General features: G+C 34.7%; 1 protein-coding gene across 1 annotated transcript in view; it reads left to right on the top strand.

Annotated features, from left to right (window-relative positions):
- LOC109835242 (sucrose transport protein SUT2-like) overlaps window positions 1-12,525 on the top strand; it is a 31,838-nt gene extending 19,313 nt beyond the window's left edge. Inside the window, 2 exon segments of the mRNA XM_020403227.1 lie at window positions 10,835-11,006; window positions 12,145-12,525. Coding sequence (XP_020258816.1) covers window positions 10,835-11,005 — 171 coding nt within the window. The 3' untranslated portion in view covers window position 11,006; window positions 12,145-12,525.

Below are 12,833 nucleotides of genomic sequence, written 5' to 3' on the forward strand. Positions count from 1 at the left end.
AGGAGCACAACAAATTCCTCCACGACAACAACTAGGGCATCACAAAGTTGTAGATCTAAGCTTACAATTCGTGTCCATGTTATTTCAAGTGTGTACCCATACCCAAAACGTGTCGGATACGATATGGGAGGTCTAGGGGCGTGGTGGGGTATCATAACATACGCCAAGAGGCAAGTATCTTGCTACTGTCACTATCAATAATAATATTACGAGTCTTCTGCATCATGGTGCATCTCTTGCGGAGGATATTATGCTTCTAAGGTGGTCTTTCTCTCTTTAGTACGTCTACGATGTTCTTTACAACTCCAGGATTTTTCTTAAGGGCAGATCGTGGTTGCTTAATTTCTCCATGAGCATGATTAGAGTGCAAACTTGGATATCGATTGAACGTATATAATAATAGGTAGGAAGAAAATGAGCTTTGAACAATTTCTTCATCTTCGACCATAATCGTATTTTTTTCTTTGCTAGTGGACACATTCCTCACATAATGACGGCTAACAAAAGAATATTTTATCCTTAAGTCAATAGGGCACACGCTTAACCTTCTAATCTTTTGAGATTCTCAATCCAAAAAATCTCTCCACCTTATTAATCCAATCAAGAAAATCCTCTACATCAAGTTTTCTATTGAAAGATGGTAAATGAACCCTCATGTTTTCATTATATTACCAAGACATAAAATTTGTGCTTAGTACCAAGCATATTCATTTTTCTCATATATATATATATATATATATATATATATATATATATATATAGAGAGAGAGAGAGAGAGAGAGAGAGAGTAAAACTCTTGTCAACTTAAGTTGATAAGAGACATTGTCCACCAAAGTTTTTAACCGTTGGATTAAGTTTTTAGATTAAAATCTTTTTTAGGTGATGTGGCAATTACAGGAGGGGTATTTTCGGAAAAATCAAATCCATACAAAATAGGAAATCTCTTTAGATTTATTCTCTAGGATAAAAAAAAATGAATCAGCCCCGCTGGCCAAAGAACTCCGCCGGCCCGGCCAAAGAACTCCGCTTGTGTTTACAGCTCTCGCTTGCTATGAGTGATTATCTTTAATATTTAAAATTTAAAATTAATTAATAGGAAAAGAGGGTTACTTGTTCAGATTTTCATCCTCACCCCTCTCATTTAAGAGAAGCGCACGTGTTGTGAAACTGAAGAAGCTCCAATGGCAATTAAAATATCAAGTTTGTTGTGAAAATTAGATCTTGGATCTGTGATACAGAGTATAGTATAGATGAATTGCAAGAGAAGTTTAGGATGAATTAGAATTTTTTTTACATATTTTACAAGTAGGATTTTTTTTATAAGATTGGTGACCGGGGATCATGTGGTCGCCGTAAAAATTATGGCAGCAAGAAAAAGGTGTGAAGAGAAGAAGAGGAACATTGAGTATCTTTTTTATTACGGGCTAATTCATTTTCTTTATGCTAGAGAATAAATCTAAAGAGATTTCCTATTTTGTATGAATTTTGTTTTTTCGAAAATACCCCTCCTGTAATTAATTCATGCCACATCACCTAAAGAAGATCTTAATCTAAAAACTTAATCCAACGGTTAAAAACTTCGGTGGATAATGTCTCTTATCAACTTAAGTTGACAAGAGTTTTACTCTATATATATACTAGTATGTACCCCGTGCCAAGCACGGCCCTCGCCTCTTTTCTACAATTCGTTAAAGTTGTTTGATCTAAATTTTATTTTTATACAAACTGATTCCTACAGCTAGCAACTATGAAGAACATCCAATGAGTTGCATTTGAAAAATAGATGCCTAATAATATTTCATGGTGCAAATATAACAATACTATTCCAACAACTCACACATAATGGCCTAATAAAACAATATAGCAACAAAACTTTACATTCAATATAACATATATTCACGAGTCAGTCACTTGAGTGACAACCAATCATGATTTTTTATGAAGGAGTTATTCATGAGTCAGTCACTTGGGTGATTATGGTCTTATGCTAATCTAATCCGATTTAAATACCAATTAAAACTAATTAACAAGTTATCCTAGCAAGTATGTCTAATCCGATTTAAATACCAATTAAAACTAATTAACAAGTTATCCTAGCAAGTATGAAATACAACAAGTTATATGAGCTATTAACAAGTTATCCTAGCAAGTATGAAATACAACAAGTTATATGAGCTAGGATAAGCAATATGAACAAGAAATATCCTAGCAAAGAGATATAAGCAATATATAATATATACAAGGATATGAAACTAACACGAGGGGTAAACAATATGAACTAGATAGTGGATCATATAAATAATGAGCTATGGACAATGACGATAAGAAATATAAACATAAGATAAAGTACGCCAAAGCAAACTCAAACACACGATATGATCACGGAGTTCGGACCTTCTGTCCTACGTCTCCGCTCCTCTCCCGGGGAGAAATCCACTATCACAACCGGGTTTTTTACGCTCACCCGAATAACGTTTATACCTCACAATGTCGGTTTTTAACGCTCACCGATCAACGTTCACTCCTCACACTCGGTTTTCTAGTTCACCGAAAACTTCACAACACACTCGGTTTTCTAGCTCACCGAAAACCTTACACCACTCACAATGTAACAAATATAAATTTGTTCTCTACAATAGATGAGAACTCAATTAAGCACAACTCAATGTTACAATCTCTCACAATCCTAATATACTATGTATGCAAATACAATAAGCTCAAGTGGGTGTGTGTAACAATGAGTAAATAAAATCAAATCAGCTAAACTCAAATATAAAATCTAGCTTAAGAACAATGATAATCAAACAAGTATATAAATGTAAAGCTAGAGTTTGAGTTTAGAAAACTTCTCAATTGATAACAAGAGATGGAGGGAGGATAGTTGGAATCTCAAACTTCAATAGATAATCTCCCCAAGCTCTTGTGGAATTGATTCACAAAACCGAAACACTCAAATGCTTAAAAGCTTCTTAAAATAAACTTAAACAATCACTAAACAAGTTTAAACCCTTGTTAAACTATTTGAAAAACATTCTCTTGGATATCATGTAAAAACTGAGGTAAGGGGGTATTTATATAAAACCCCAAAGGCAAGAGAAAAACAAGAAAAGACCAAAAAATGCAGATGGCAGCAACGGCTGGAAAACTAGCGGCTTTGTAGAGCTCATGTCACAGGTTCGGGGCGTCGACCCGGCCGGAGGGCAGGCGAAAAGCAATGAAAAGAATCATAGACAAAGCGAGCGGTCGACCGGGCGTGTGCCACGGGGCGGTCGATCAGCGTGACTGCTTGGAGCTTGGGCGAGCGGTCGCGCGGTGGCATGTCGACGCAGTGAGCGCTGCATGCAAAAACAGTTCTGAGTTTAGAACACTTGACGGTCGACCGCGAACTGACACTACAGAAAAACAGGTTTTGAAACAGATTTTGAGACTTTTGAAAAATTATTAAAAATAACAAATGAAGTCTAAAAATAATAAAACTTTGGGAAATGTATATAAACATGTAAATGAACATGTTACAAAAAGAATTTTTCAAATTGCATTTCCTATTTGTGAAAAATCATTATTTTGCAAAATAGGCCAAAATATAAAAATGTAAACATGTGAATTTTGATATTTTGGCTAAACCATATTTTGAAACTTTGCACAATAATTATGTAGACTTAATAAAATATGTATATGATTATTGTTAAGTCCAAAAACTAAGAATATAGAATTTTCACAAAATTACATATTCTATGCAATGATTTTAAAAACACAATAGTAAATATGAAATATATATATATATATATATATATAACCACATACGTGTATGTGTGTATATGATTTTGAGCTTAAGGTACTTAACACACATAATATAAAATCTAAACTAAGTTACCCAAACTTGATGAAGGTCTTCAATGAGCTCAACTTGCTACACTTGCGGATGAAGCTTGAACTTGGATCTTCAACTTGAATTTGCATAGCTTTAACCACTATTCCATCAACCTCCATTTGTTATGATCGTTATGACGCAATCCATCCATCCTCCAACTCGTTGTTTGTCTAGAATAAATACGAAAACACAAACACTAGACAAACAATATTAGAAGTAAATTGTTTGTTAAATATCATCAAAACAAGAAGGCCAACAACTTTATCATACAAAATAATGCAAACCAACATCTTAATATCGTGCCTCAAAGACAAACATTATAATATCGTATATTTATCATTAGGGGGGAAAATAAACAAAGCCAGTAAAAAGAAGGAAAATAAGAGCAAAACCTGAAATAGAACTATTACAGGCTTAAACGGGGTCTTGCATTATTTAGGCGTGGAAATTTCCTATTCCAAGATCTTCTTAACGACCTTCTCCATCACCTGAAAACCATAAAAGTTCTCTGTCACTAATTCTAAGAGAAAAATTATAGAATATGATAATTGACATGTCCAAAAAAATATTATCAAATATTAAAATTCACTACCGTAAATCATCAACTAAGTATAATAATCTCTTTATTAATGTGTCCTTTCAAAGATTTGTTATTAATGTTAAAGAGAAATAAATAGAAAATGAATAAAATTTTGACAGAGAAAATCTTCAGATCTGAGCACATATCAATAGTTCATTCTCTCGCCAACCGTGGCAGAAGAAATCTTCATTTTCTCCTCAACAAAAGCTCTCCTAAATTTCTAAAAATGATTCTTAACTGTCATTGACGAAATTTAGAAACTTTAGGTTTTATCTTCATGGTTATATCATCCCTAGTCATCATTAACCAAATTTCTAAAGATCAAATAACTACTCAAAATTGAAACCGAAATAGCACAATAAAAGGTCAATCTTTTCAGTGCATAAATGTGTGAAAATTTTTATTTAAAATTAAAAATTAAAAAGTGAAATAAAATTACTGTTTCATAACTGTGATGAACCAAGTCAACTGTCTGATTCGATCCATCCATCATCATCTCTGACGTAATCAATCTCCAATCCCTAACACACGAACAAACAAAACCTATTAAAACTTAGCAACCAAAACTTAGCAACCAAATCTCCAAATGCAACATCCATTGCAATTATTAGCCTTTTGCGACGATCAATCGTTCTGCTAATAACAGATGTTGTTAACTATTAAACATAGTTGGCATCCGCCAAATACATGTTAAAACCGCTAATAAACATCATATAGTATATGGCAACTGCAAGCAAACAGAACTACACAAAGATCATATGAAGCTTATACCTATATTTTTTCTGCAAAAATTGCACATGAAAATGCAAATGCAATGAAAGGCAACATTTCTCAAATAGAAATCATAGAGCAATTGTGTTTTCTATTCATGTATTAACCTGGAGTATCTTAAGATTTAAGATCATAATATGTAACATGTATCATAAATGCATGTTGCATCGCATTCCAGATAAGTCTACCTTGTGTTTGTGTGTGTGTTCAGAATTAACTAACTACATGCAGTTTCTTTGTCTATTTGTGTCACTACAACATAGGGATAATGTCATTAAGCATCTAGCTTTTAGTTAGTAGCCATGCTAAACAAATCAAATCACCAACCCAAATAGGTTTAGTAGAGAATGGATTGAAAAATCGAATTTAATAAAATAAGCAAAAGCAGAAGAATGGAAAACTCGAATAATTTATTGTGACAGCAAATGCTCTTGTGACTGCGGAGTGATGCCCTATTCTAGATTGAAACTGACCTCAGACATATCTTAAGGGGCTAAGATCACATCAGCTCAATACTCATAGTATTGCTGCTGTAAACTCGAGAGTGTAATTCATCCGCTAATTTCTTGTCTCTTCAGCATTATGGAGGTTGAGTGTATGTCATATTTTTAGGGCCTCCAAATAATAACTGCCAAATCTAAAAAAGATAAAAGGGAACTAAGCTTTTATAGAACTCTTTGGGTCATAATGATTGCAAAGCTCTACTAAGAAGAAGAATCCTTGGACATCAATGTCGGCAACAAAATTTAGTCAGAAATTCTATGAAGCTTGCATATGCATTTAGTAAGACCAAATGCAACACCATCAAACTGAAAATTATTTCAAACGCCAAACTAAGCATGTTAAATAAATAGTCCAATCTGAAGCCCTCCGAAAGATAGAAAAGAATGACTCAAAGTTGTACAAAAGTGGATGGAATTTTGAGCAAGTTTCTAACTCTGATGTCAAATAGCACAAACCTATGTAAATGCCCATGAAACTATAAGGCTATATCACACTCCCTTTCTTGTTAACCACGAAACAAATTATCACTTATGCTAAATATGTTAAACATGTGATTTAGGGCCGTTCTAATTTTGTAAATGCCCATGAAACTATAAGCCTGGATATAGGGAAGCCCAAAAAGTCAGCAATCCATCAGATTGATTTACTATTAGACATCAAATAGTAAATGTTAGAATAAGTTAATCTAGCAGTCATATTGTGGCAAATAGTTTCAACATGTATGGCAATAGGAAAGCAAGGACCAAGAAGAGTGAATCTTGCTCAAAACAAAAGATAAAAAGGAAGTTGTTTCTCCTCTCTTTTGGAAATTGATCTAATTGTCCACAATCAAACTTCATGTACCGCTAATTCTTAAGTCAATGCTACGTAGTTCCACATTAGTCATCTTTCACAAATTCTTAAGCTTAAAACATTTTCCAACATTCACCCAAAAATCCTTTTGACTTTGTCATTGAACTATTTCTAAACCTCAAATGAGAAGCCTTTAATTGTTTCATTCTTAAGGCATCCTTTCAACTTATTTTATTCTTTAAATCCTCTATCTCTCTCTCTGAGCAGGCTTCTATTTCTAATATCTTATCTCTAAAGCATTTATGCGTGGAGTTGATTATGAATCCCCATCATGCTTAATGCTTATAATTGAATGTAGTTACTTCTAAACAATATTATGTTTAAGAATACTATGGAGCTCTTCACATTGCTTAGTCTGTGTATAATGCAAACAAATTGAGAAAATTGGCATACTACTGCTGCTATGGGCAACAGAATTAGTCTATGTGGAGTGTGTACTCCAAAATATATTTGGTATTGACCAAACCTAATTCTGCATACAAAAGAAAGCCTAGCTTTATATATTTTTTGCAATTTGATTGAAGTGCTGCAGAATGTATTGGATTTTTTGTACAGAATCAAGAGTTTATATTTTTTTGCATCAATACATGTCTCCCAATTTTATTAAAAAAGGAGTACCTTATTTTTGCATACAATAGTCTGTAATCACCAAATTCATCTCAATTTCCTGAAACAATGACAAACATTAATCATTTGTATAGAGGAATAGATGCATCAAACAACGAACACATAGAATGAGGGTTTGTTTAAAAGAATGTAAATTTTCAGTTGCACTTTGTATTTCAAACAAATTGTTTCTCAAAGCAAGATTGTTGCTTCCTCATCATAGTATGTGTTACTGCTTTAAAACTCCATAAACAGATAAAAACAATCATAATCACTCATCCCTCAATACTTTTAAAGTTTATACTAATAAACAAAACTGCTAGTCTGCTGCTACTTGTCAATTGCAACAATTGGTGCCTAATTAGAGATGTAACTTCATCTTTCTTATTACTAATTATTTTACTTTCTTTTTCATATATCTTCTTTCGTTTCTCTATATTTCCTACATTTAAAATGAATCAGAAAACTTCCAACTTCATTAACCTCCTAACTTTTCCGGACTTTTTGACATTAATGATTTGTTTAGAATTGCCTCTATGAGGGTAAAAATTAGTTAATACTACTGAATTTTCCTCTCCAATTTCATAAGACCCGCCCAATTAACAAATTTCCCTTTTTCTTTTTTTCTCTAACAATCAAGCAATTTCAATTGATTCAACAATATTATTAGCAACTTCCTCAGGGTGAAAGACTGATCAAGCATACAAATGCATCATAAACCCACCAATTTATAATCAATTGCAGATAAATCCAAACTTTTTCACATAAACAGCTAGATACTTCAATCATCACTTGATGAGAACCAAAAAAATGCAAAATTAACATTTTTAATAGAGAAAAATTCAGCAGCAACTAAACCCATCACAATAATCATCAAAATTAAGGGGTTTTAAGCACATTACCCTGCGTGGCAGAAGTCGTAATTGGAACCCTATACTTCGATTCTGAATCGGACCCCAAGAATCCTACTCTAATCCCTCAGTAAAGCTTATAGAGGAAGAAAGAGGGAGGATAGAGAAGAAAGGGAGAGATGATTGGAGAGAGAGAGAAGACAACAACATCCTCGCTGAGGAAGACGGTGATGTCGATGCCGATGGCGACGCCGACGGGATTGAAGTGCTGCCGCTGGAGGAACTTAGGGTTAGGGCTTCTGGCCTTGGAATCCTCTAGCAAAGCGGCGAGGATGCCGAAGTTGCACTTCCGATGGAACAGCGAGCGCGGCGATCTGCTTGTGCAGGAGTTAGGGCTAGGGTTTAGAGGGGAATGGTGGTGGATAGAGGTGCTAGGGCTTGGGCTTGGGCTAGGGTTAGGGTTAGGGTTTGGATCTGCTCGAGCTCGAAGTCGGCGTCGCCTTCTTCGGAGGTGGAGGAGGGAGTGGAGGAGGAGAGGAGACGGAGGAATCGTTGGGATTCTGGAGATGAGTAGCGGGGTGAGAAGAGAGGACCACAATTTCAGTGTAGGGCTTTGTACTCATTGATGTCGTTATTGAATTCTTCATGCAGAGTCCAATCATGTTTTTCTTTACCATCAATGCAATCTCGAACTCGTCCCGGTTTCTGATGCTTCATAGCCAATGCAAGTCGGTCCTTGTGGGTCTTAATTTGAGTTCGGGTAATAGGGGCTTCATCACTTACAATCGGATTGGAAACAAAGCTCTAATACCAATTAACGTAGCACGGAAGTCAAAAGCCTTGGAATCCACCATGAGGTGTTACTTGAATCCACAAAGAATAATTTTGAATTCACAAAGAGACAACCTTGAATCCACAAAGTAAAAAAAAAAAAATTATTGATAGAAAATTATCTGATAATTCTAGGGTTGCATCTATCTTCTTACATAGAAAAATAAATAGTTCCTAATAATTACAAAGAAATAGAAAGTACTAAATTGTACTCTAAAAGATTCTCTTTAATAGAGGAAACAAATCGGTCCAACATGAATCAAAATTGAATTTATTTCCTAATCAAAATTAAATTAGCTCGATAGTCCCGCTCTGTGAATTTGTCCGTTACGCGTCAGCGTCGTACATCATATACTTTAACTTAATTCACCTCTGATGGAACACAGGTTATCTGACAGGTGTCGAGTATGAGCAATTAGGTTGTTTTGGTTAGACCCGCAAGTATGATAAACACGCAAGTATGGTAAACACACACAAGTCCATGCTGTTTACAAGGCCAACAAGGGAGAGGAAGGAGAACCATAGCAAGAGATTGTAGGTAGGTTATATGGGAAATAGTTAAGTTAGGTTATATGGTAAATAATTAAGTTCACCAATATCGATGAGGACAGTAAAATAAAGAGTAATGGATGAAACTGCTTCTTAGGCCATGAGGACCCGATATTTTGCATCAGTAAAGTTTTCTCTACATAGCTTAAAAAAAGAGCAACAGTACTTGTGAGGGAAAAACATTTCAAGAACCAAAAGTGGGACTAGTGTTGATGGTAGAAGCTCAATTGATGATGTAAAGTGCATAAAGATCTGGCTAGCATGTAAACCAAGCAGTCTCAAGATGGTGCAAGGTCATGATAGAAGAGTTCATTCTAAGTGGTTGAAACTGAGTAACATATCAATGCTTTCGTAGTATTTATTAGTATTAGGTGCAATCAGGTGAATCCTCAAAATTCTGACTTGGATGTCTTGGTACCTTTGCTTTCCCTCAGCACTTCTTGAAGTTAACCTGGGAAATCCTTAAAAAGGTAAAAATCTTAAAAAGAACTGATAGTTTTCTGCTTTAAATGGATGTTCACAAGCTGCCCCCTGATAGGCCATAATTTCAACAAATTTACAAAGCAAGAGAAGTGAAAAAATCGGCTCAATGATTCTTCAATACAGTAAGGACATCTAAGAGAGACTGTAGTCTTTATAGCGCATAAAGCAGCCAGGTGGCTTGGATGTAGGAGGCATCAAACTCCTCATTTATAAAATTTGGAGTTTAAAGATGCTCTATGGATGCCAACAAAATATGAAAATAAAAATAAAAATAATAAAAAATTGAAGTGTTCTTCAGCTTATCTTTTTTTCAGAAAAGTGGGAAAAGTTGTAATTGGTCAAGGTCCAACATTCCAGAGAGGATTCTTATAGTTGATCATTGCATGTAATATTGTTGTTAATTTAAATGGGAGATCTGCATTCAAGTTTGAAAGTTAGGGACCCACCCACGAAGGATAGATTTCCTATACTAGAGTCTCCTACTACCTGTCCATGTTTTCTTCAATGTTAAAGGAGCATAAGCTTATTAAATTCCTATCTGAACTTCGACATGTAGGTTTGTTGATGTCCAGCTTATGTAGCCTTGCTGCTATGGAATGATATATTTTCTTCCTTTCCTTCCTCTTCTCATTTTCCTTCTTTTATTATTATTTTTTTATAGAAGTTGATTTACATATCTTGTGTCCTGGCACAAAAGCCAAACTAAGATGGACGTATGTTAAGAGCTAATATGCTAGCGGTTCATAATTGCCTGATCTCAGGCTTCTAGCAAGTCTTCATCATTAGACTCATAAAGTATTTACCAGAAATTCCGAAAAATTTAGGAATTATGTTTTAAGAGAAATCAGCCAAAATAAATGTAGGCATTATTAATCTTCTTTATGAATTACATTGGTCAGTACAGCTGTAATTATCTGCTAACCAATTGCAAAACAGATGCTTGTATCTCTTGGAAGTGGACCAATTGACCAGTTATTTGGAGGTGGTAATTCACCGGCCTTTGCAGTAGCAGCAATTGCTTCTTTTCTCAGTGGGCTTGTGGCAATAATTGGTCTTCCCCGACCTTCTACGACAAGGACAAGGGAAAGGACAAGGGATCGCAGATGAGGTACTACCAGATATTTTGTGTTCTTCTACATTCATATTTATGTCATTTATCTATGCTTTTTCTGAGCACCTATTTCACAGTAAAAGTATGTGAATTGTATTTTTTTGGGATTAATAAATTTAAGCATATTCGTTTATTTGGTTTCTCTGAATTTTTTTTTTGAACTTATTGCTTGGAGCTGTCAAATAGGCTTATACCTTTTTCTTGTTTCATGATGTATCCCTAGAGCACCAATCTGACTTAACAGTTAGAACTATGAAGGACATAGATAAATTTGATGGGCATGCATTGGAGATTTGCTTGCATGGTCATGGTTGTGAGACACAATGCATGCAATGAAACTGAGTATATAAGTTTGAATCTTTTTTCGATCACTTCTCACTACAGATAATGGAGGCCCTCTGTGTGTCACACTGACATCCTTTACAAACAGTTGCACATAAATTGCATTGCTCATGTATACTGCTCGATGGCTTTGAGGTTTGTGAGGCGAGCAGCTTTGCCTATGCATTTTTACAGCAGAAATAAATGTCTTTGGGAGGATGTTTTTGCCATTTTATAATCCAAGAAGTAGCTGCATTCAACTCCAAAATATTTACCATTAAACTGTTTTTCTTTAATAGCAGACTGATAACACCTCATGTCCACCATGAAACACTGTTTTACAGTGTATATGATCACATTTAAGTTTCATGTAGGATTCACATGCTTAAAACTGATGTACAGTGAACGGGTATGTTAGGGATCATCAGAACCAAGCGATCTTACATATTAGGCAAGTTCTAGAAGTTGGAGACAGTATTAGATGCATATTTCTGTTCTGAACTTTAAAGCATCGAAACCTCCCAATTGAGTTGTGTGCATATGTGAAGAAGAATAATACATTTCCCATTCAGAAGATAGCTTAGTAGCATTGCTTTGTCAATCAATTTTCTAAGGTCTTTGGTTCTATTTGTATTTGCTTGAATCATTTCCATATAGCTATTGTGCTTGTTGATAGTGATTTTTGGATAGGGAATTTGATGGCCATAAGGAAAATGAGAATATAATGAAGTGGTTAATTTGTTTGATAGGGACATTCTCTGTGCTTAGTTGCTATGAACTTTGATTTTTGCGCTTTTTCATGTCTTTGTATCAGCATTTTGGATAACATTCCTGGAAATTATCTTGAGATTCAGCAGAAGAATTCCAGTGGTGCTGCTGATAGGTGTTATAACGCCTCTTTCCTCTTCTGCTGTTCTTCCAAGGGATTTGGCAAGTTTCCTTGTTACAGCTAACTCTTGATTGAGTTTTAAATACGGTGAATTGATTTGTTGTACTTTTACCATTCACAAAGTAGTGTTCATATTACATCAGTTGGTTCTTCAAACAAACTGCATTTGATTCTTTGGCTTGGAACTAGCCTTTTGGGATTACATCTTTATATTCTTTATATTCTTCTCTTTCTGCTGAGGAGTCAATGTTCGCGGTATTTCACAGTTGTTTGTAATATCTCTTTGGGTAGCATCTTTCAATTACACATGCTTTTTTGTTGTGATTTTATTCTTAAAATTTGCACGTATGAAAGTTTTAGTAGAAGAATTAAAATCATTTATCTATTAGGTAAGACATTTTTTTCTTTGCAATATTTAGCTTTTCTATTTACATTGCTGGTGATGGTTAATGTACGTCCTCTATGAATAGAGTATGGATGTTGTGTACATATATCACAGATTTGAAATAGGTTTCAAGATTTAAATTTGCCTTACACCTCATTTCACTTATCTCATGCCTGGTGGATGATTTGTTTTTCTTTGGACTGTTCACAAAATCGTGATTTAAGACTAG

The sequence above is a fragment of the Asparagus officinalis genome, chromosome 3 (genome assembly GCF_001876935.1).
Source record: "Asparagus officinalis chromosome 3, Aspof.V1, whole genome shotgun sequence".
Lineage (NCBI taxonomy): Eukaryota > Viridiplantae > Streptophyta > Magnoliopsida > Asparagales > Asparagaceae > Asparagus > Asparagus officinalis.